The 20,531-nt window shown below is 37.5% G+C and overlaps 1 protein-coding gene across 15 annotated transcripts in view; it reads right to left on the bottom strand.

Annotated features, from left to right (window-relative positions):
* Positions 1 to 20,531, bottom strand: part of SGR2 (shoot gravitropism 2 (SGR2)) — a 135,340-nt gene that overhangs the window by 95,954 nt on the left and 18,855 nt on the right. For 12 of the 15 annotated variants that reach the window (XR_016099463.1, XR_016099462.1, XR_016099461.1 and 9 more), the window contains 4 exons: positions 17,902 to 18,057; positions 16,240 to 16,311; positions 15,997 to 16,149; positions 3,623 to 3,673 (listed from right to left, as the gene is read on the bottom strand). Coding sequence is in view for 12 of the 15 variants with exons in the window: in XM_088945919.1 (XP_088802045.1) it covers positions 3,623 to 3,673; positions 15,997 to 16,149; positions 16,240 to 16,311; positions 17,902 to 18,057 (432 nt within the window). In the remaining 3 variants the exon portion in view is untranslated. The remainder of the gene's footprint in view (positions 1 to 3,622; positions 3,674 to 15,996; positions 16,150 to 16,239; positions 16,312 to 17,901; positions 18,058 to 20,531) is intronic. The other 3 variants (XM_088945927.1, XM_088945929.1, XM_088945928.1) reach the window with 1 other exon arrangement.

Below are 20,531 nucleotides of genomic sequence, written 5' to 3'. Positions count from 1 at the left end.
AATCTGCAAAGGGAAGCACAGTTGTACCTCATCTACAACACATTGTATTTCTCAGTTTCTAACTTATGATCATTTGTCTTCATCCTATAAATCCTTGTTGGCATTTATTTCTTCTATTCACATTCCCAGGACAGTGCAAGAAGCCTTATTGGTGCCTGAGTGGAAGGATGCCATGAAGGTAGAAATGGATGTTCTTCTCAAAAACAATACATGGGAGCTAGTTGATGCCTAAAGAGAAGAAACCAGTTGGATGCAAATGGGTGTTTACAATGAAACATAATGTTGATGGCTTTGTTGAGTGATATAAGGCCAAATTAGGTAGAAAGGGGTTTACACAGACTTATAGAATAGACTATTTGGAGACCTTTGCACTAGTAGCCAAGATGCACACTATCAGAGTCTTACCGTCTATTGCAGAAAATTTCTCATGGCTATTGTTCCAAATGGATGTTAAAAATGCCTTCCTCAATGGTGATTTGCAAGAGGAGGTGTACATGGAGTTACCTCCTGGATTGTATAGTACAAAAACAGGGATGAAGGTCTGCGTATTGAATAAAGTCTTATATAGACTAAAACAGTTGCCAAGAGGGTTTGACAGATTTAGACTAGCTCTTGAAAAATTTGGCTATGTCCAAGCTCAATTAGATCACACTCTTTTCATTAAGAAAATAGACTCCTCCTTGACTCTACTTGCTATTTGCTTATATGGATGATATTGTGGTGAAAGGGAGTGATACCCGTGAGATTGGCTTCTTTATCTTTGCCTCACACGAACCGACATTTCTTCTGCGGCCAATGTTGTTATCCAGTATATGCATTCACCTAGAACCACTCATCTTCTTGCAGTTTAGAGGATACTTAATTACCTGAAGAGATGTTCAGGAAGAGGCATACTCTTCAAAAATAATGGTCACATGAAGATAGAAGCTTAGAAAGATGTTGATTGGGCTGGTTGTGTTGATGACAGGAGGTCTACTTCTGGGTATTGTGTCTTTGTTGGAGGAAACCTTGTCTCTTAGAGAAGTAAGAAACAAAATATTGTAGCTTGTTCCAGTGCTGAAGCAAAATACAGATCCATGGCACATGGTGTGGCTGAAGTATTATGGTTGAGGTCCTTGTTTGAGGAATTGGGCATTGCTTATGAGAAGCCCTTGATGTTGAATTGTGATAATCAAACTACTATTAACATTGCCCATAATCCAATACAGCATGACAGAATTAAACATATTGAAGTGGATCGACACTTTATTAGAGAAAGAGTTGCCTCTTAAGAAGTGTGTCTTCCATATATTGCCTCCAATATGCAGCTTGATGATCTCTTCACCAAGGTAGTTACTATGACCAAGTCGGAAACAGATTTATGCAAGTTGGGAATGATTAATATCTATTCCCAACTTGAGGGGGAGTGTAGAGATATAGAGAAATAATGTTGTTATATTGCTGTCAATTTATTTATTGTGGTCCCCATTGCTACTATTACTTGCTTTCATGGTTTAAAATGTAGCGAAATTTCAGAAATGCCGCCTAACATATGTCAACGTCAAGACCAAGCGACATAAACTTTCACATGAATTAAAAAAATACAATATATCGGTCAATGTTTTAACCATTTCGGTAAATGTCGACCATATCGTTCCAAAAAACAAAAAAAAAAACGTATAATATTTTGAAATATTTCCAAGTATATATCGACAACTCAGCATATATTCCAACTACAAACATCTCATGTCAAATAAAAAGAGGAAAAAAAAAACAGAGACGTTAAAGGGGGAAAAAAGAAGAGGTTTTTAGCTTGTCTACATGGAGCTAGTGCACTACAACTTCAGGGTCTAACCAAGCACAAGAGTGGTCTATACCCTTGGCCATGAGCTAAAATACCTTTTACTTGGAAGCAGGAAGTTCGACTTATGAAAAATTGCTCTCAAGTATGCAATAACCCTATTTCTCTCTCACGGTGAATAACCACGAAAAACTCGTGAAAAAGAAGAGAGAGAGAGAGGGGGGGGGGGGAAGGTGTAAACTCGAAGTCAAGGAGAATGCTCTTTATCTTTGTCATTTCTTGAAGGGCTTCATTGAGTGTTGGTTTGCTGCTCACTGCTTATAGACACACTCTGGGTCTCTTCGAGGTTTTAGGTGGCTAAAGGGTTTGTTCGAATGAATAATTGAATCCTTAAGCCTTAACTTAAGTTTGTTTAAACTTTAAAGACTTGCTGCAGTCCATGATGGTCTATGAAAGCCTATAGACCATCACAATAGCAAGCCCTGAAATGGAATCTTTAAAACACCTTTATAAACATGTTACAATGCAAGAGGATCTATTGTAATATAGACCTCATAATTGAAAACTTATAAATAGAATCATTATTTCAATCTTATTACAGTACATGAAGGTCTATTGTAATATTGTAGACCCTTACTACAAAAGCCACTAAAAATGGATAAATAATAAGAAAATTAATATTTGAGATAAAATATACAATATTCATTAGAAAACAAAAATAAAAACAAATGATTAAATTAATTACCTATTAGAATAAAATAAAATGCATAAATAAATTATTTATAATGATAAAAATATTAAATGGTTTATATGGTAATATTGTAGACCCTCATTATAAAATCCAATAAAAATGAATAAATAATACGAAGATTAGTACTAAATATAAAATACTCAGAAAAAACAAAATATAAAAATGATTAAACTAATTAATTATTAGAATAAAATAAAATGCATAAATAAAATATTTTTATAATAATACAAATATTAAAAGGTTTATATGATTTTATTCTAATTATTTATTAGAACCAAAAGAGATGCATGCATGTAATATTATTTCATACTAATAAAATGTTAAAATATTCTATGATGGTTTGGAATATGATAATAGTATAGAAAGGTGTAATTAGGTTTCTTTTATCATTTCACAAACTATTAGTGCATATTTCCATATATTTCACAATATTTCACCAATGTCTATACTTTTTACAATATTTCCATTCGACACTTCCGACATTTCGACATGTCCTTTATTTGGGTGAGCGACATTTTCATCGACATTGACATTTTAAACCTTGCTTGTTTTATGTTTTATATTTGTTGTTAGGTGGTTGTTAGTGATATTAGTTATGTTAGTTTATTTCAGTTATGTAAGCAGGAGGGGCATTAGTGTAATTGCTGCATTATTTATGTTGCTAATATAAATATCTGAGTGGGGCGGCAACTCTTGTCAACCCACACTCCTCTCATCTCTCTCCTCTGTTTATCTCTTCTCTCTATTCTCTCTCTTCTTCTTCGTTTTTGTTATCTTTCTCATTAATTTTACAGCAGAAATTGGACTTATTACAGTCCTCATTAGACAACTCAATCAAAATTAGTCTTATCAAGTGAAAAAGGGAAATTTACAGTAGAGAACTGTTGAGAAAACATTTCAATACCAAAAAGGAATCTATTGACTATATAAACACAAGTCATGTATCCTCTTTGAGTCTAAGATTGTCCAAACCTCATGCCCAAAAGAGGGTCAGTGCTTCTTTGGATATCCTCAATGAGGAGTCTCTGAAAAAGAATATAAACCACACACGTGAAGGCAGAAGGTACTGAAGCACTAGGGGGGGTACACACCTGGGAACAGTAGTCATCCATTTCTTCCTCTTTCTGTTGACGTAATTCATCCTGAAAAGGACTAAAAAGTTGAGCAAAGTAGAAACTGATTTTCATTACAAACAAAAATTTGTTTGATAAATGCAAAATTTGTTTGACGAAATTCAAATAGGGTTGTGTTAGAACAAGTCACAAAATCAATGATACTCTATCAACTACATTATATTCCTGAAAATGGCTATTCGACATGAATACACCTTGAATTGGAACAGAATGACAGGAGGAAATTTGTACAGCATTTTTTTTGTCCCTACGGTTGCCTGGCCAGCATATAAGGCTGTATTTAGCATGATCTCAGAAAATTAATCCTGATGAATTAGCACACCACCTCAAATGCTTCAAACAGACCAACTAGAGGCATTAAAGCTTCTTTTCCTAAGGGACGACCAGTCCTTTCAAGTTCCTTTTCCTGTTTGTATTGGAAAAGGTGAGCCTCAACTCCTACGAGGTAAAAAAGAGTGTGAACAGTGACAATCGAGTTCACAGCTCTGATACCATATGTAAACATGAGGGCAAAGTGAGGAAAGAGAAGGAAATGTGAGAAAAGGTGTAAGAAAAGAACTTGTTGCAGTAGAGAACAAGAAGAAAAGAAAGAGAGACAAGGGTCTCAAAGGGAGAAGATTTTAACCAGTCTTCCCCTCTTGTTGACCTAAACTTTATTTTCATTTATAATTATGCACAAATTATATAAACGCCCTGGTTAAGTGATTCTTAAAGCTATATTCAAAAGACAAAACTTCCCTCTACAGGAATACATTTCAACATTATCAATAGATCAAATAAATGGATTCTAGAGATCTAAGAATCAGCTTTGCTTTATGTCTGCTATATGGTCTTTGCTTTATATTCATACATCTGTATTTTCTTTTTTGTAGTTGGCATTTGTTTTCTCTATTTGTCTGCTATATGACTTAAAGCTTAACCTTCTTCAGTATAGAATTTAAGGCGAGAAAACAACGAAAGGTTTTTTGAAAAGTTTTCCCTGGATGTATCACCTTATTTTGAAAGCAGAAGTATTGCGAAGATCTTCAATCATGTGCTGGAGAAAGAATTTCCAGATAGTAACCAAGGACCAACCTGAAGGTTAGGGTTTCATTCATTAACTTCAAACTTCATGAATTTATATTCCATGCATCTATAGAACTTTTTCTCTATATTACCAAATGGTTTGAAAAACGAAGAGATGCTCATACTAATGATCATAGTTTTCAAGGCACCAAGGTGAGGCTAGGCAACAAGAGGGTGCCTAGTCGCCTAGGCAATGGATTTTTTTTTAAGTAAAAACATGTATCCTAGGGTAGTTTCCTAGGCTCCATAATCGTATTTCCTTAATAAATATCCATAATTTTCATAAGAAAAGTATAAACTTCATGTTAAAGTATAGAAAATCAAAAAAATATAGGGGCTCAACCCCTATTTCTGTTATAGGAAAAGAAGAAAAGAAAAGGTGGAAGAAGAAATTAGTATATACACACAAAATTATTAAAGAAAAAGAAGAAATGTGTTGATTGGACAACATTTTATGTTCTTCCATACTTATTGGTTCAGGTTTTAAAGTCTTTGAGGGTTCAATACAGCATTTAGCAATGTTTGTGTTGATTAAACCCTAACAAATAAGAAAATAATAAAAAGAAATTAGTATATAAACACACAAAATTAATATTTTCGTTTAAAAATGTCTATTTTATAATTATAACCTCAAAAAATTAAGAATTAAAGCTTTTTTATAACACACTATAGAAAATTGCTTGGCGATTAGGCGAGGCGAGCCTCCAAGGGAGCCTCGTCGCCTAGGCAGGCGGCTAGGTGTCGCCTTGATAACTATGCTAATGATCGAAGATGCTTTGGAAAACCAAACATTTCTCATGAAAGGTGTTAGGTTGAAGGTTTTTTTATGTATTGATGGTTCGGCTGATAAGAGTTCTTATTAGCCTGTATTTGAGTTTAAGTTATTATGTACTGGGCCTGTGTTAATGGGCCTAAGTTTGTTTAGTGTTTTAAGTTGTCTGGGTGTCCCATCACTAATCAGGGGCATTCCAGTCTTTTTCCGTAACATTGTACTATACTCTAATATAAATAATAGTACTGTAAACTGGGTTATTCAATTCGACATTCTCAGCATCTCTTGGTCTTCTTCTTTCTTCTGCTACTTCGACTACAGCACTTCAGCTTTCATGGTATTAGAGCATTGAGCACCTTCCTGGTTATAGCGGACGCCATCTCCTCTCTCCTGTTGTCTTTCTTCCTCTTTTTTTCATCTTGGTTGCTGCTGTGAAACCCTAGGGTTGCAGGAGAACAACACAAAGTTCGAACCTAGGGTTTCCCTTGGTTGTAGGGCACAAAGGAAGTAAGACCCAGAAGCTGATGTCCTACTAGACTGTTTCTAGTAGTTAGCAGCTATTTGACTGCTAAGAGAGGTCTGTATAGGACAGACCTAGTTGAGGACTGATTTCAGCAGTCCTAGTATTGGCTGTAAGGAGGGGCACTCTCTTTACAGTTGCAGTCTTGAAGTTCAAGTGGAGCCTGCATAGCACAATAGTGGAGAGCCCTTAGTTCCAGGTCGGTTACCAGCCCAGAACTCCTCACTTGCTGCTATAACTGAACTGCTTCAGAACTGTGATAGTCTCGGCAAGTCTGAAACTGTGTTGAGAGCTGTCAGAACCTGCTGTGATCACTTCGGCTAATCAGAACCTGTTCAGAACTGCTTCAGAACCTGTTGTGATCACTTCGGCTAATCAGAACCCGCTCCAGAACTGGTTCAGAACCTTCAGAACTGCTTCGGCTAGTCTTAATCAGTGTCATCTACACAGAGGCTGCAGTCAAGATGTCTTCAATATCCAGAGAGGTTTCTTCTAGGGATAACAGACCTGCGGCAAGGTCTTCAAATCTGGAAAACCCTAATCTGCACAGCTTGCAGATTACAAGTGTGCTGCTGGATGAATACAACTTCAGGGTGTGGTTAGTTTCCGCAATGCTGTTTATTACTTCTCGTGATCTCACAGGCTACCTAGATGGGAGCAAGAAGGAACATGAAGTTGGCAGTACAGAGTATGTTGTGTGGCGCAAGGAGAATGCCACAGTTATGTCCTGGTTGCTTGCCTCTATGACTCCTCGTATTGCCAAGACTGTTCATCACTTTCCTACAGCAGCCAAGATTTGGGAAAAGGTGCCTAAGACCTATGGACAGAAGAAAAACAATGCTAGAATCTACAGATTGAATCAAGACATTGCTGCCTTAAGGCAAGGTGATATGACAGTTGCCACATACTTTGCAACTCTGGAAGGTCTTTGGGAAGAACTTGACCATCACTTGATATTAGATTAGAAAAATGCCAGGGACAAGGAGAGACATGATAAGCAGATTGAAGAGAGCAGAGCCTTCAAGTTCTTGGCTGGTTTGGACCCAGTGTATAAGGGTATAAGATCACAGATTCTGGGGAGAGATGAATTGCCCGAGTTACACCATGTTTATTATCTGGGGAAGAATGAAAAAGTCAGAAGAAAGGAGATGCAAGTTGACTCCCAGACTCAACCAACTGAACAATTTGGAGAACATTCAGCCTTGGTTTCTACTAATGGAAACAGACATCCAGACAAGAAGCACCTCAAGTGTACTCATTGTGGTGGTGAGAGACATGTAAAAGAAAAGTGTCGGGTCATGTACCCTCACCTGAAGCCAGCTGCATTAAGAAAGGACAAGAAACAACAGAAGGGTCATGCGGCAAGTGGGAATCTTGTCACCAGCAACAATGGTGACAACTTACAGAATATACCAATAGTATCTTCTTCTCCTATGGGACAGGTTGTTGATTCCTCTGGAACTGGTGCTTTCGGCTTCACTACTAGTGAGGTAGAGGTCCTTAGCAGGGCATTAGCCCGTCTAAGGAATAATTCTTTTGCTTCCACATCTCTTGCCATATCAGGTACAGTCTCTGCCTTCAGTGCCACTAGATCTATTGACTCTACTTCTTGGGTTATTGATTCAGGTGTTACTAACCACATGACACATATGTCCTCCCTATTCTCTTCATATCATTTGTTGTCTGGTCATGATAAGATGAGAGTTGCTGACGGGTTTTTCTCCACCATCTCTGGAAAGGGGGTGGTTGACCTAAGCAAGGACCTCTCTCTTAAATCAATTTTACATGTTCCCAGTCTTACCTCAAATCTTTTGTCTGTTTCAAAACTTACCAAAAATTTGAACTGTAGTATAACTTTTCTTCCTACTCATTGTGTCTTCCAGGACAGATTGACGAGGAGAACGATTGGATGCGGTCATGAGTATGGAGGCCTCTACTATTTTGATGCAGACATCGGTTCAGCCTTACAAGCATCTACTGCTAGTAGTCCAAAGAGTGTGGAGTCAATAGCTAGGTTGCATCTTTGGCATGCTAGGCTAGGTCAGGTGTCTTTCTCTTCATTAGAAATGTTGTTTCCCGAATTGTTTAAGGGCATTTCAAGTCAGAGTTTAATTTGTGAAGTATGTCAAATGTCAAAACAATGTAGAACTATTTATCCAATTTCCAGTAATGAAATTTGTGCTCCTTTTGATTTGGTTCATTCTGATGTCTAGAGCCCTTCACCCATTGTTTCTATTGATGGCTTCCAGTACTTTATCAATTTTATTGACCACTACTCTCGATGCACATGCATCTACCTGTTAAAAGGACGGGATGAAGTACCATGGATAACTAGGGCATTTTGCAAGATGATTGAAACACAGTTTAATAAGAAGATTAAGCAATTCAAGTCAGATAATGTTGTTGAATACTTTGAAAAATCCTTGAACTTATTCATGGAAGATGCTGGCATATTACATCAGTCATCCTGTGCTAATACCCCTCAGCAGAATGGGATTGCTGAGCGCAAGAATAGACATCTATTGAAGATAGCTCGAGCCTTACTATTCCAGCACAAAGTCCCCAAGCAATACTGGTCTCAAGCTGTACTTACTGCATCACATCTGATAAATCGGATGTCATCTAAGGTGTTGGGTATGAAAACCCCTTTCTCTGTTTTGTGTCCCACTCTTCCAGACTTTCCCCTTCCTCCTCGGGTCTTTGGCTGTATATGTTTCATACATGTGAAGGATCCAAAGAAGACCAAACTGGATCCTAAGGCTACAAAGGGGAATATTCTTGGGGTACTCTCCTACACAAAAGGGTTACAAGTGTTATGACCCTGTCTCCAAGAGAAAGTATGTCACCAGAGATGTGGTCTTCTTTGAGTCTCAATCCTATTTTCAGTCTTCTCAGAATCCTCTTCAGGGGGAGACTAGTGGGATGGAAGAGGATTCTCATTCTCCCTCCTTTTTTGTTCCCCTATCTGCCTCGGGTCTTTCATCCTCTTCTTCTACTCCTTGTTGAGGCATTCCGGGTCAACCCGGCGAGGCTCCCATTGTGTCGGTTACCTCTCCTGATGCTGCAAATGTTCCTGAAGGCTCCAGTAGGCAACAGAAAGAGATACTCACATACAACAGAAGAAAAAGGGGCCCCCAACCTCATGACAGCAACCAGTTGGACTCGAATCAATCTGTCTCTACAATCCAAGGTAATTCCAACTCACATACTTCTAATTTGGATCTTCCTATTGCTCTCCGTAAGCCCATCCGCTCTTGCACCACCCGGCACCCCATTGCTGATTTTGTTTCTTACTCACATTTATCTCCTGCCTATCACTCCTTTGTGTATGCTTTTTCCTCTGTACGTGTTCCTTCTAGGTACTCAGAGGTTGTGTCTGATCCAAGGTGGAAAGAAGCTATGAACGAAGAGATGAAAGCCCTAATGAAAACAAGAACTTGGGAATTAGTGGATCTGCCAGAGCGGAAGAGCACTGTTGGGTGCAAGTGGGTGTTTACTGTAAAGCACAGGGAGGACGGGTCCATTGAAAGGTACAAGGCCAGACTTGTGGCAAAGGGGTTTACTCAAAAAGAAGGGATTGACTACAAAAAAACATCTTCCCTAGTAGCAAAGCTCAACACAATTCGGGTTCTACTGTCACTAGCAACAAATTTTTCATGGGAACTTCATCAGCTGGATGTGAAGAATGCCTTCCTAAATGGTGACCTTCAAGAAGAGGTATTTATGGGACCTCCACCAGGCTATGACTTTGGTAGAAAGGTGTGCAAACCGAGGAAAGCATTATATGGGTTGAAGCAATCTTCCCGTGCATGGTTTAAGAGGATTTGTGGGGCCATGAAGAAAGTGGGGTACACTCAAAGTGGTGCAGACCATACCTTGTTCATAAGGAGACAGGATAGCAAACTTACTGCACTCATTGTTTATGTGGATGATATGGTAATTACCAGGAATGACTTGGAAGAGATAAAAAGACTAAAGGAGTTTCTAGCTTCGGAATTTGAGATCAAAGACTTGGGCCATTTGAGATATTTTCTTGGGATTGAAGTTGCTAGGTCAAGAGAGGGAATCCACATATGTCAGCGGAAATATGTTCTTGACCTCCTAGAGAAAACAGGCATGAGGGGTGTAGGCCAGTAGATACTCCAATAGAACAGAATCATGGCCTACAGGAATCAGTAGGGGAGGACTACTGTGATAGAGAGAGATACCAAAAATTGGTAGGGAAGCTAATATACTTATCCCTCACTCGGCTAGATATTGCTTATGCTATGCATGTTGTCAGTCAGTTCATGCACTCTCCAAAAATCCCTCATATGAAAGCAGTTGAAAGGATTCTCAGGTACTTGAAGACTTGCCCAGGAAAGGGAATTCTATTTAGGAAAAACAATAGAATTGAAATTGAAGTTTATACTGATGCAGATTGGGCTAGTTCTGTTCGAGACAGAAAATCAACTTCAGGATATTGTAAATTTGTGGGAGGAAACCTGGTCACATGGCGCAGTAAGAAGCAGAATGCAGTTGCTAGATCAAGTGCGGAAGCAGAATATCGAGCTATGGCTCACAAGGTTGCTGAACTCCTATGGCTCAGGACCCTTCTTAATGAGCTTGGTATTAAAGTTGAGGGTCCTCTCAAACTGTATTGATAACAAGGCTGCCATCAACATTGCAAATAACCCTGTGCAACATGACAGGACAAAACATATTGAGATTGATCGACATTTTGTTAGAGAGAGAATAGTCTCAAGAGAACTCTGCATTCCTTACATTCCATCTGAGATGCAAATTGCAGATGCACTGACTAAAGGGTTGGCTGCAACAAAGTTCATGGAACTTCTTGGCAAGCTAAACATGATTGACATCCATGCTTAGCTTGAGGGGGAGTGTTAGGTTGAAGGTTTTTTTATGTATTGATGGTTCGGTTGATAAGAGTCCTTATTAGTCTGTATCTGAGTTTAAGTTATTATGTACTGGGCCTGTGTTAATGGGCCTAAGTTTGTTTAGCGTTTTAAGTTGTCTGGGTGTCCCATCACTAATCAGGAGCATTCCAGTATTTTTCTGTAACATTGTACTATACTCTAATATAAATAATAGTACTATCGACTGGGTTATTCAGTTCGACATTCTCAGCATCTCTTGGTCTTCTTCTTTCTTCTGCTACTTCAACTACAGCACTTCAGCTTTCAAAAGGCATTCAAACCTGTGTGCCAAGCTACTAAATTTCTATTCTATCTGTTCCCTTTCAAATTTTGAGAGAAACAAAAAGAAAAGAGAAAAAAAAAACAAAACATAAAGAAAGGATTAGAGAGGATGGGAAGGGGTGCTGAAGTGTACACCCTTGTTTTACTCAAAATCCTCCCTATTCCACTCCATTTTAGCCTTCAACTGATGTATCTCTTTTTTGGAATCTCACATTGTTTACTCCCTCCCTCCACCATTTATTCACTTTTTGTGTAGACCCAAACTGAGTAAGCAACATATTTTCAAATCTAAATGGGGTGACACAGGCCCACCCCCTTCCCCCCACCACTTCTTGACTATATGGCCTTTGGTCAAAAACTAACTTAGGAGAGGCTCTAGAAGTCAACCCTTCCCAATGTTCCTATCAGTCTAAGAAAAACAGAAAACTTTCCAATTTTGAACAAATGGGATTCTCTGAGAAGTTGGTCCACATATAACTAGCTTCTAGAAGTAGAAGCTAGTTCAACTTCGCATGCAACCCAACATTCAAGATAAAATCCTAGGAGAGCTTTTCATCCTTCTCAACTGATGGAATCATTAAAAAATGAAAGGATGTGGGAGAAACATCCTTGATAAAGACTATCAAAACCTGATTAGTGATGAGGAAGGTCATATTGTTGCTATGCTATCAAAGCCTGGTTAGTGTAGGAGACCCATTTAGGAATGAAATTATGTTTGTGATAAAACAAGTGTAATGGTCAAGGAACATGAATGTGAGCAAATTGATCATTTAAGGAGATTGTACATAGGTGATAGGGTGGTTGCAGAGCAGGGAGGTAGCTCTTTGGTCTTATAGGAATGAGATAAAGAAGCCTAGATGGCTGAATAAATGGCATGGAAGTGAGATTTCAATGGGTACAAAAGACAGCTAACAGCATGGCTGATGCTTTAGCAAAGCAAGAGATGAGGACTGGGGAGGTGTTTCTTGGGAAGATAAATACTTGCGACATGCTTCAAAAAAGAGGCCCAATAAATGCCTCTCCCCTCATATGTGCATCCTTTACTCTGCAAATGGTGAACCCCTACCTCATTTATTGATCCATTGCCCTTTTATTCTTTTTATTTGGGAATCTCTATGCTCTCTTTGGTTGCAGGTGGAGTGCTCCCCAAGATGTAGTAAGCCTCTTTGAACCAAACTTTCTACGGCAACCAACAAAAAGAGGAAGGGTTATGTGGAAATCAGCAAGGGCTGCAGTGGTGTGAACAATATGGGAGGAAAGGAATACAATAATCTTCAATGAGAAGCATAGGCCAAAAGAGGCTATTGTGGAGTCCAGAGATAAAAGTTGCTCTCTGGGTAAAATCACTCCAGCTCTTTTAAAATATCCCAATTACTGATATTGTAAGAGCCTGGACTGAAGTGGCATGCACTGCTGAGAAGGAAAGAAAAGTGATGGAATGGAAGCCCCTAGGCCCCAATAAGTTAAAGCTGAACTTTGATGGGAGCTCTATATGAAACCCAGGTATGGAAGGCATTGGTTGTGTGATTAGAGATTCCTCAAGAAAGTGTTGGCTTTGTACTCAGGAGCCCTGCCGCAAGGGCTAAAGATTGCCAAGCAAGCTTAACTTAAGAACTTGGAGATAGAAGGGGACTCAAAAACAGTGATATCTTGGACCAATCCAAGCAGTAACGTTCCTTGGAACTACAGACATCCATTAAGGGAGATAGTAAGCATAGCAAGGGAACTTGATGCCTCATTCACATGGGTCAGGATAACTGCAAATGGAATGGCCGACTCTCTAGCTAAACAGGGAGTTCAAAGGCAACAGCTTTTTTGGGCTTTAATGTAACATTTTCTGTTGAAATGTCTGCGCTCTTTCTGATGCAACTCTAATTTAATTAAATTAATTGAATAAAATTCTCACTTTGCTGATAAAAAAAAAAAAAAAAAGAGATGGGGTGGGGACTGGGGAGAGATCAAATGTTCTGGGCGTAACAGTATGAAAGAGAGGTGAGAGATATGATGTCTTATCTCTCAAATGAATGCATGTATATATGTACATCTTTTGTTTATATATTAAATAAAATTCAACGTTATTGATGAAAAAAAAAGTATAGTATTTTACTGTAAATGAGAATTTATCGAAACAAAAGGAGAATCCAGGAGCTGGTGATGAGAAATCATAGAGAGAGAACAGGAAATAAACTTCAGCCAAACCCATCCAAATAAGAACTTCCCAGAATTGGAACCCATCAATAACCATCTGACAAACTACCTAGAAAAGAATTCAATGACTTAAAGCAAACAACCTCCCAAAACAAACCCACACAGAACAAAACAAAACAGCCCATGTATACATTCATCCCCCTTTAGCAACAAAACTTAATCCAAGCCTATCTTTATTAATCAAGAAGCAAGAACAACTCAAAGAAAAAAAAAAAAAAAAACTTTATCTTGCACCACCAAAAAATACCTCTGCAATAACCCAAGGCCTCTACAACCTGCAAGCTTAATCCCACTTCAAAGAGGGTTTAGTGATATTCTTCTATATTATTTCTAGTGCCTTAAAAGGTTTTCTTGCATATTCTGACTGTAAGATAATGATGGAATTCTTCACTGAACCATCACAAGATGGCTTGGTTCTAAAACTTTTGATTTGATTAAAGTCACCCTTAGTACTGTTTCTGAAATTATTCTCATCACCAAAATCTTCATCTTCAGCCCTATCCAGCAATGGATTCCCAAAATCCCCCTGCCCATTGTACTCTTTATTCCTCACCTTGAAAGACCCTACAATGTTACAATTAATCAGTGAATTGTGAAACAATGACTGCCTCTCAGATTTACCTGTTCTATGGCACTGTCTTTGACATCTCTCTTTTATAAATTATTCTAAACATTTTACATGGACCTGCTCCACACAGAACAATCTTCAACCTTGAAAACACATTTGTAATATGCAATACATAATATTTTTTGAAACCTATAAATCAATTGCCACTACTTGTAAAATTCTCCTTAGCAATATTGCCACCATCCTTTGCTGTTAACTTCTGATAATGTCACAATTTTTAGCACTCTGAAAATTTCTTAACCCAACCCAAGTACAAATGTATCTTACTAATTGTTGTCAGAATATCAGACCACTTACCTCACTTGTCCTTTTTCTTGCCATAAACATCCTTCCTCACCACAACTACAATTCTGCTAGATGATACCTCACCAGCCTTGGCAGCATCAAAATCACTTCTCATTAATCAAACCCCCAAAAAGTCCTGTGTCATTAACTTGGCCACCAAATTTTCCAACAAAACTATCTTCAATTCCTCTCTCCCTGCAGATCTGAACAAGTCCAAGAAAAGACCCAAAACAACTTTTCTTTTGACGGTTAAGAAAAATATTTATTAAAGAAAAAGGAAAAGAGAAAGGATGCAATCTCTGATGATAAAATATCACCAAAGCAAAGAGTGCAACAATCTACTGACTACCAACTCTTTTAAACATGTTTGTCACTATACCAGACAGCAAAGCAATAGAAAAACAGCCCAAAACCCAATTCCTCTTCTCCTCCACAATACAACAACCTCTGATCAAAGTTTCTTCCAAAGAAAGATCAGCAACATCATTAGATTCTAATCCACAGTTCATCTTCCACCAAACCATTCAGAAACCAAGATAACACCATTGAGAAGTTCAACCAGCAACTGTACTCAATCCCTCAAGATTTGCACTTTCATCTGACTGAATATCCGAGTTAGTTATACTTACCATCACCATTGGTCAAACTTAGCGGTGCAGACTCAGTCTCACCTCTAGGGTTTTCAGAAGATCTCCTACAGTAAAAAAATGAAGAACCCATCTACCAAGCTGTATCAGTCATGAGGCATTAAATATACCTGGACGGATCTTTAAGAGCAACTTCTAATGACAAAGATTCTATTTAGATTTCTTAGTTCAACCATCCACTGCCTCCAACGTGAGAGAACTCAAAGGGACCAATTCTCAATTGGTCCCTATTCTGATCTATTCTGATATTTAGATTATCCCTATTCCAAACACACAACCCTTTTCTTGACAAATCAGAAAAGTAGCTGCCACTTACAGCCCACAAACACAAACCCTTAACAAGTGACCTGCCTACCAAATTAAAGCAATGATCCAAATTTATACACAGCTTCAAAAACCAGGAGCTCATACCAATCCATATTCCTTTCCCAAATACCACCAGCCACATTTCTATCTTTTGAACTACATTTGCAAAATAACCTCCAAAGCCTGCCATGTCATCATCTTCAACTCCCCACTCTTCTGAAATTAAACTGTGCTGATCAATTACATCTATGGCTAAATCTTTTCCCTTGATAATTATGTCTAACTCAAATCACTCCTGCAAACCTTAAGTCATCATGATGTCCACTTCAATCAGGATTATTGTGTGCCAAAGATCCTCCCAGGTCTAGTTTCTATCATCTATGAACGCAAACTGCCCAAATGAGTTTCCAACCTCTTTGAAATGTGGAAAGCCCAAGCATGAAGTGGAATCCTACTCACCACAATCCACACCCACATGATGAATTGACCATTTCTTAATCACCCTGTTAATGCATTCCAAGGCAAAGTTCTGGTCTTCCAAACAACAATGGTTGCTTCTCTACAATTTCTGATGATTCTCTTCTACCGGAAAGCATGAATAGGCATAGAGATCATCATGTACTCTATAACCAGAGTCTACTATTAAATGGTAATAAAAGAAACAGAAAACACAATGATGATGTGCATTGACAAGACAGCAAACCTGTGTAGGTTTTGGAGATCCAGATGGAGAATATCCACGCCTTAATTTAATTCCACTTCCTCTTAAACCAACAATGCTAGAAAAACCAGAGGCATCAGCATTCATCCAAGCTTCCCAAGTATCATCTTCTCCAGTGAAAAGAGCATGCAAGCCCTGCAAGAAAAGGTGTTTATTAAACATGGAAAAGTATATTGTCATCAAAGGAATGAGCTTCTTGTCATAAAAGAATAATTAAGTACATACTTGAGTAGAGCCTTGTAAATCTACTCGTGCTGCAAAAAGACCCGATGGCTGAAACGTCCTCCGATGCCAGACCTGGATGCAATAGGATTCCCAATACCATTTTCAATTCTTATGTATTTATTTATTTAGGGGACAGTATTAACAGCAATATTATAACATGAATGGTGATAGATAAAAACGGACTAGAACAATCAACATTGTGAACAAACAGCATATCCATTACTGTGAATATTGATTCTATTGGCAGACTGATGATATATTATTTTTATCTGAAAATTTACAAGTGCAATTAGTTTGACTAGCTTCCAAAATACATGTAATGACAGTGAACATCAGAACATTGACAGACCATTGCAGAATCCTGACCGAATATTTCAAACATGTCCTTGTAGAATGCGGAAAAAAAAAATCACTGTATAATCTCATAGTTGGGTATGGATGAAGTGATAATTACCATGCATGTGAATTAATTATCAGAGTACAGTTCTTGAATTGAATTAGTAGATATCAAGCTTCCATGTGTGGACACTCAACAGAGCTCAGTCCCTATTATTTGGGATCAACTACACATCCTGTGTAACCATACCACCATCAGGAGCCATAACATCTACTAAACTGTAATTCCGCAGATCTTCTCCTGTACTTCCATGCATTAGTCATGGTTTAAAATTGATCAATTTATTAATATTTCTAACAAAATCCTTAGATCCCAATAGCATAGAGCAGACAATATGTACCTAAAATGTTCCATAGCATATTTCCAAGTTATTTTATATGATTCACATTGTTTTGGATACACTTTACTTTCTATAAAGACAGAGGTTAATTTCCTAGCCCACATACATAAAAGTATCACCTAAAGAATAAATTCATTACGAAGCGTATGCACTCCTCTAGTTACCATTCCTTCTTCAAGCCCTTGTTTTATGAGAGGGTATGTGTATCTGTAACTTTTAGTTTAAAGTGATACTTCAATGTGATTATTTTTTGTAATGACCCCTGATCCCACTGTAACATTTCCTACAAAAGAATAGACAATTTTAATAAGCATAACAAGCACATCCATATTTAAATAACTTTTATATTAAATAAAAACAAAATAGAACAAAAAAAAGTAATAATCAAAATGCCACATATATATGAACCACTACTTATCTATTTGACCTTACTTCTCAGTTTTAGCTAGTCAAAAAACCAATGATAAAAGCACTTTTAAGCCAACAAAACTTTTCCCCATAAAAAAATAACAACTTCAAACATAACAGTTATATACTGTGTACAAAAAAACTGCAAGCACAAAGTAGAGAAAGAGAAGGAAAACTAACTACTAGTTTTTTCATAATTTTCTATAATATTATTTTATTGATAAAAGGAATAATGAATATTATTTTCAATAAATTTCCAAGGAGTTTCAAAATTTTACTACAGATTTCACAATGTTTTTCCATGAAAGTCTGAATTTTCCAAAATACTTTCCATTTGTAAGAACTTATCATTTTCATTCCACTAACATTTTTAATTAACTATGGTAGTTGGTATGACCAAGGCTCAAATGCATCTATAAATTTAGGTACTTAGTAAGTGAAAAAGATGAACAATGATGCAATAGCAAATATGCTGATTAAAGAAATAGATGATCATGAACCCTGTGACCGACAATACCTTGCAGCGATATGCAAACTCCAATTGCTCAGCAACATCTTCACGCAATGGAAGCCAATCAAGACCTCCTTTACGAGCAAACCAGTGACCTCTTAGAACACGTCGGTTTTCTCCACTCCAGTAAACAGGAAAACAGTGTCTCATAACCAAATCTACCTGAAGCACCTTAATGTTTTTAGAAAGTATTCTAGAAGTTGAAGAATTCGTGACAAAATTTGGGATATAAGATCAAAATTTGAAAATTCCTAAATTCCTATTGATAAGTAACTAAGAGCATGAATACTAAAAAGAAAAAAAAAAAAGTCTTATGAGATTATTATTTTAGAAGTTGTTTGAGAATTTTAATTGTTAAGCTATTTATCTACGAGTCATTTAGTTTTCTTTAAATCTTATAGATTGCAAATTCTTAAATAAAATCAATGATTCAATGCCCATGGCTTGTGTTCCTTTTTTTTATCAACAAGAAGAACTGAAAAATTTTTATTAAGAGATGCTAAATCTTGATAATACAAAGGGTCAGTTCCAATCCCCACAAGTTACCTGTGTTACAATTGCGCCCAAAGCAACTGTTGCCTATATACCCCTTGTTTTGCTAGAGTACCGGCCATCCCATTTGCAGTCCTTCTTACCCAATTGATTGTAATGTTCAGCCCCTGTGTGATGCCTTCTATTTCCCTAAAATAATGCCTATAGATCCATGGCGTGAGCTGTTTATTCTTGGCCCAAGAAATAATCAGCTTTGATCAGCCTATAGATCCACGGCTTGGTTTATATTTTCATGTTCACTATGGTTGTTATGGCATCATCTCAATCTAGATGAGCAGTGGTTGCAGATTCTCATTCTTCTCTAAGTCTTCTGGAAGCAGTAGCCATGAAGCTAGCGATGGTTACAAAGGTTGGTAAGCTGCAATATTATATAAAGTTGTTGAGGGCTTGTTTAGTAGGTTGATTCATAGGTTCAAACCCAGACGTAAAGCATGTTGGGGATTAGATTGCAAAAGAATGGTAGACAGAATGTTATGTAGGAATTAGGCGGACGACTTCTGGTTTATTTCATTCATTTTCTCTGAAATGGAAGCTGAGGTCTTTCAGATGGAACACAAGCAAAAGCTTGAACCAGAAATGAGGATTGAACACTAGTATCTGTTGGCCAAGGTGATAAAAAGTTCACCAATGAAACAACAGTGGATTCAAGAAGCAGGAATACATTTTCACACCTGGTGCTATAAAGTGTTTCTGTGATTGGAAATACAGTGGGTGAATTTGTGGTTATTGATTGGAGAATGATGAAGTAGGATTCTCTTCAAATGGCTAGGATTTTGGTGGAAGCTAAAATTTTTACAACAATCATGCACGTTTGGAGCTCAAGTTCTTGTTGATGATTAGGTTCACTTCTCTCTTCTCTAATTCACTGAGCCTATTGTTTAGTTCATTTCCTCGTCCTCTAATGGGGTCAATTGGGACTTGGGTTTTAGAAGCGGACTACAGGATTGTGAAGCCAATAGAGGCTTTAGAGCTTTGAATACTGTGGAAAATACTTTCTTTGATGTGATCAATTAGGATAGCTGCATTTGATCCTCTAGACAAAACTGAGAGAAAAGAAGGGGGTAGAATCAACAAAAATAGTACCCATAGAAACAAAGCAGCTACCACTAACAAGATCATAACAGAAATAACCTTTCTATGTGGAAGCATAACCATGAAATATATATTTTGTCACCTTAGGTTCAAATTTGTATCAATGAGAACTAGGAATATGAACATAACAAGTACAGCCAAAAACCTGAAGAAACATATAAACATGTTTTCATTAGGACCTTTGAACCCAAGAACCTTTAAAGGCATCCGGTTAATTAGATAGATAACAGTTAAGATAACACAACCCCAGAACTGTGTAGGAACATGCAATGCAAAAAGAATAGAATGAGCAACTTCAAGAATATGATTCTTTTTCCATTAAGCCAATTCTACTTTGTTGTGGAATCAGCCATGAAATCACATACCATGGGCATATATCAATCAAAAGTAATACAGCAGCATGTAATAATACGGAAAACTCACAAGAGAATTGTAGTGAGAATGGGCCGAATGGGCCTTATTTTCTTTATTTATCTTTAAGTTATTTATGGCTTGTGTTAGTAGGTAGTGGGCCTTAGTTATAGGCCTGTTTCTTTCTTTTTTATTTTTATTTTTTTTTTTTTGTTGTCTTTAGTGATGGACGCCCTACTAAGGGCACTCATGTAATTGTCTTTATTTTTTACAACAAAAGAATAAAAGAGACCATTGGGGGCTGAAGAGAGGTTTAGAACTCTCTATCTTCTTCTTCCCTTTCTTCCATCTTCTTCCTCCTTTACTTTTCTCTCTCCCATCTTCTTCAATCTTCTTCTTCTCTTCTGTTTTTCTTTTCTTTATCTCCAATTGTTGCAGGTGTGTTTCACAACTTTGTATCAAAGCAGGTTCTCACCTTCAATGTCTTTCTCCTTTCTTAGCCCATGCACAGTGTGTATGAAGAACTGATCGGCTGATCAATTAGCAGCTTATGTAGCCCAGATAGGAGGCTTTTTGGAGAGGTTTTGTGGAGATTTTCATCTTTAGTTGAAGCCCAAGGCAAATTCTTAGAGTTTTTTCCC

Source organism: Nelumbo lutea, chromosome 5 (assembly GCF_056320005.1).
Source record: "Nelumbo lutea isolate HS-2025 chromosome 5, American lotus-T2T, whole genome shotgun sequence".
Lineage (NCBI taxonomy): Eukaryota > Viridiplantae > Streptophyta > Magnoliopsida > Proteales > Nelumbonaceae > Nelumbo > Nelumbo lutea.
The sequence above is the reverse complement of the archived record's forward strand: the minus strand, read 5'-3'. Positions and strand labels throughout refer to the sequence as shown.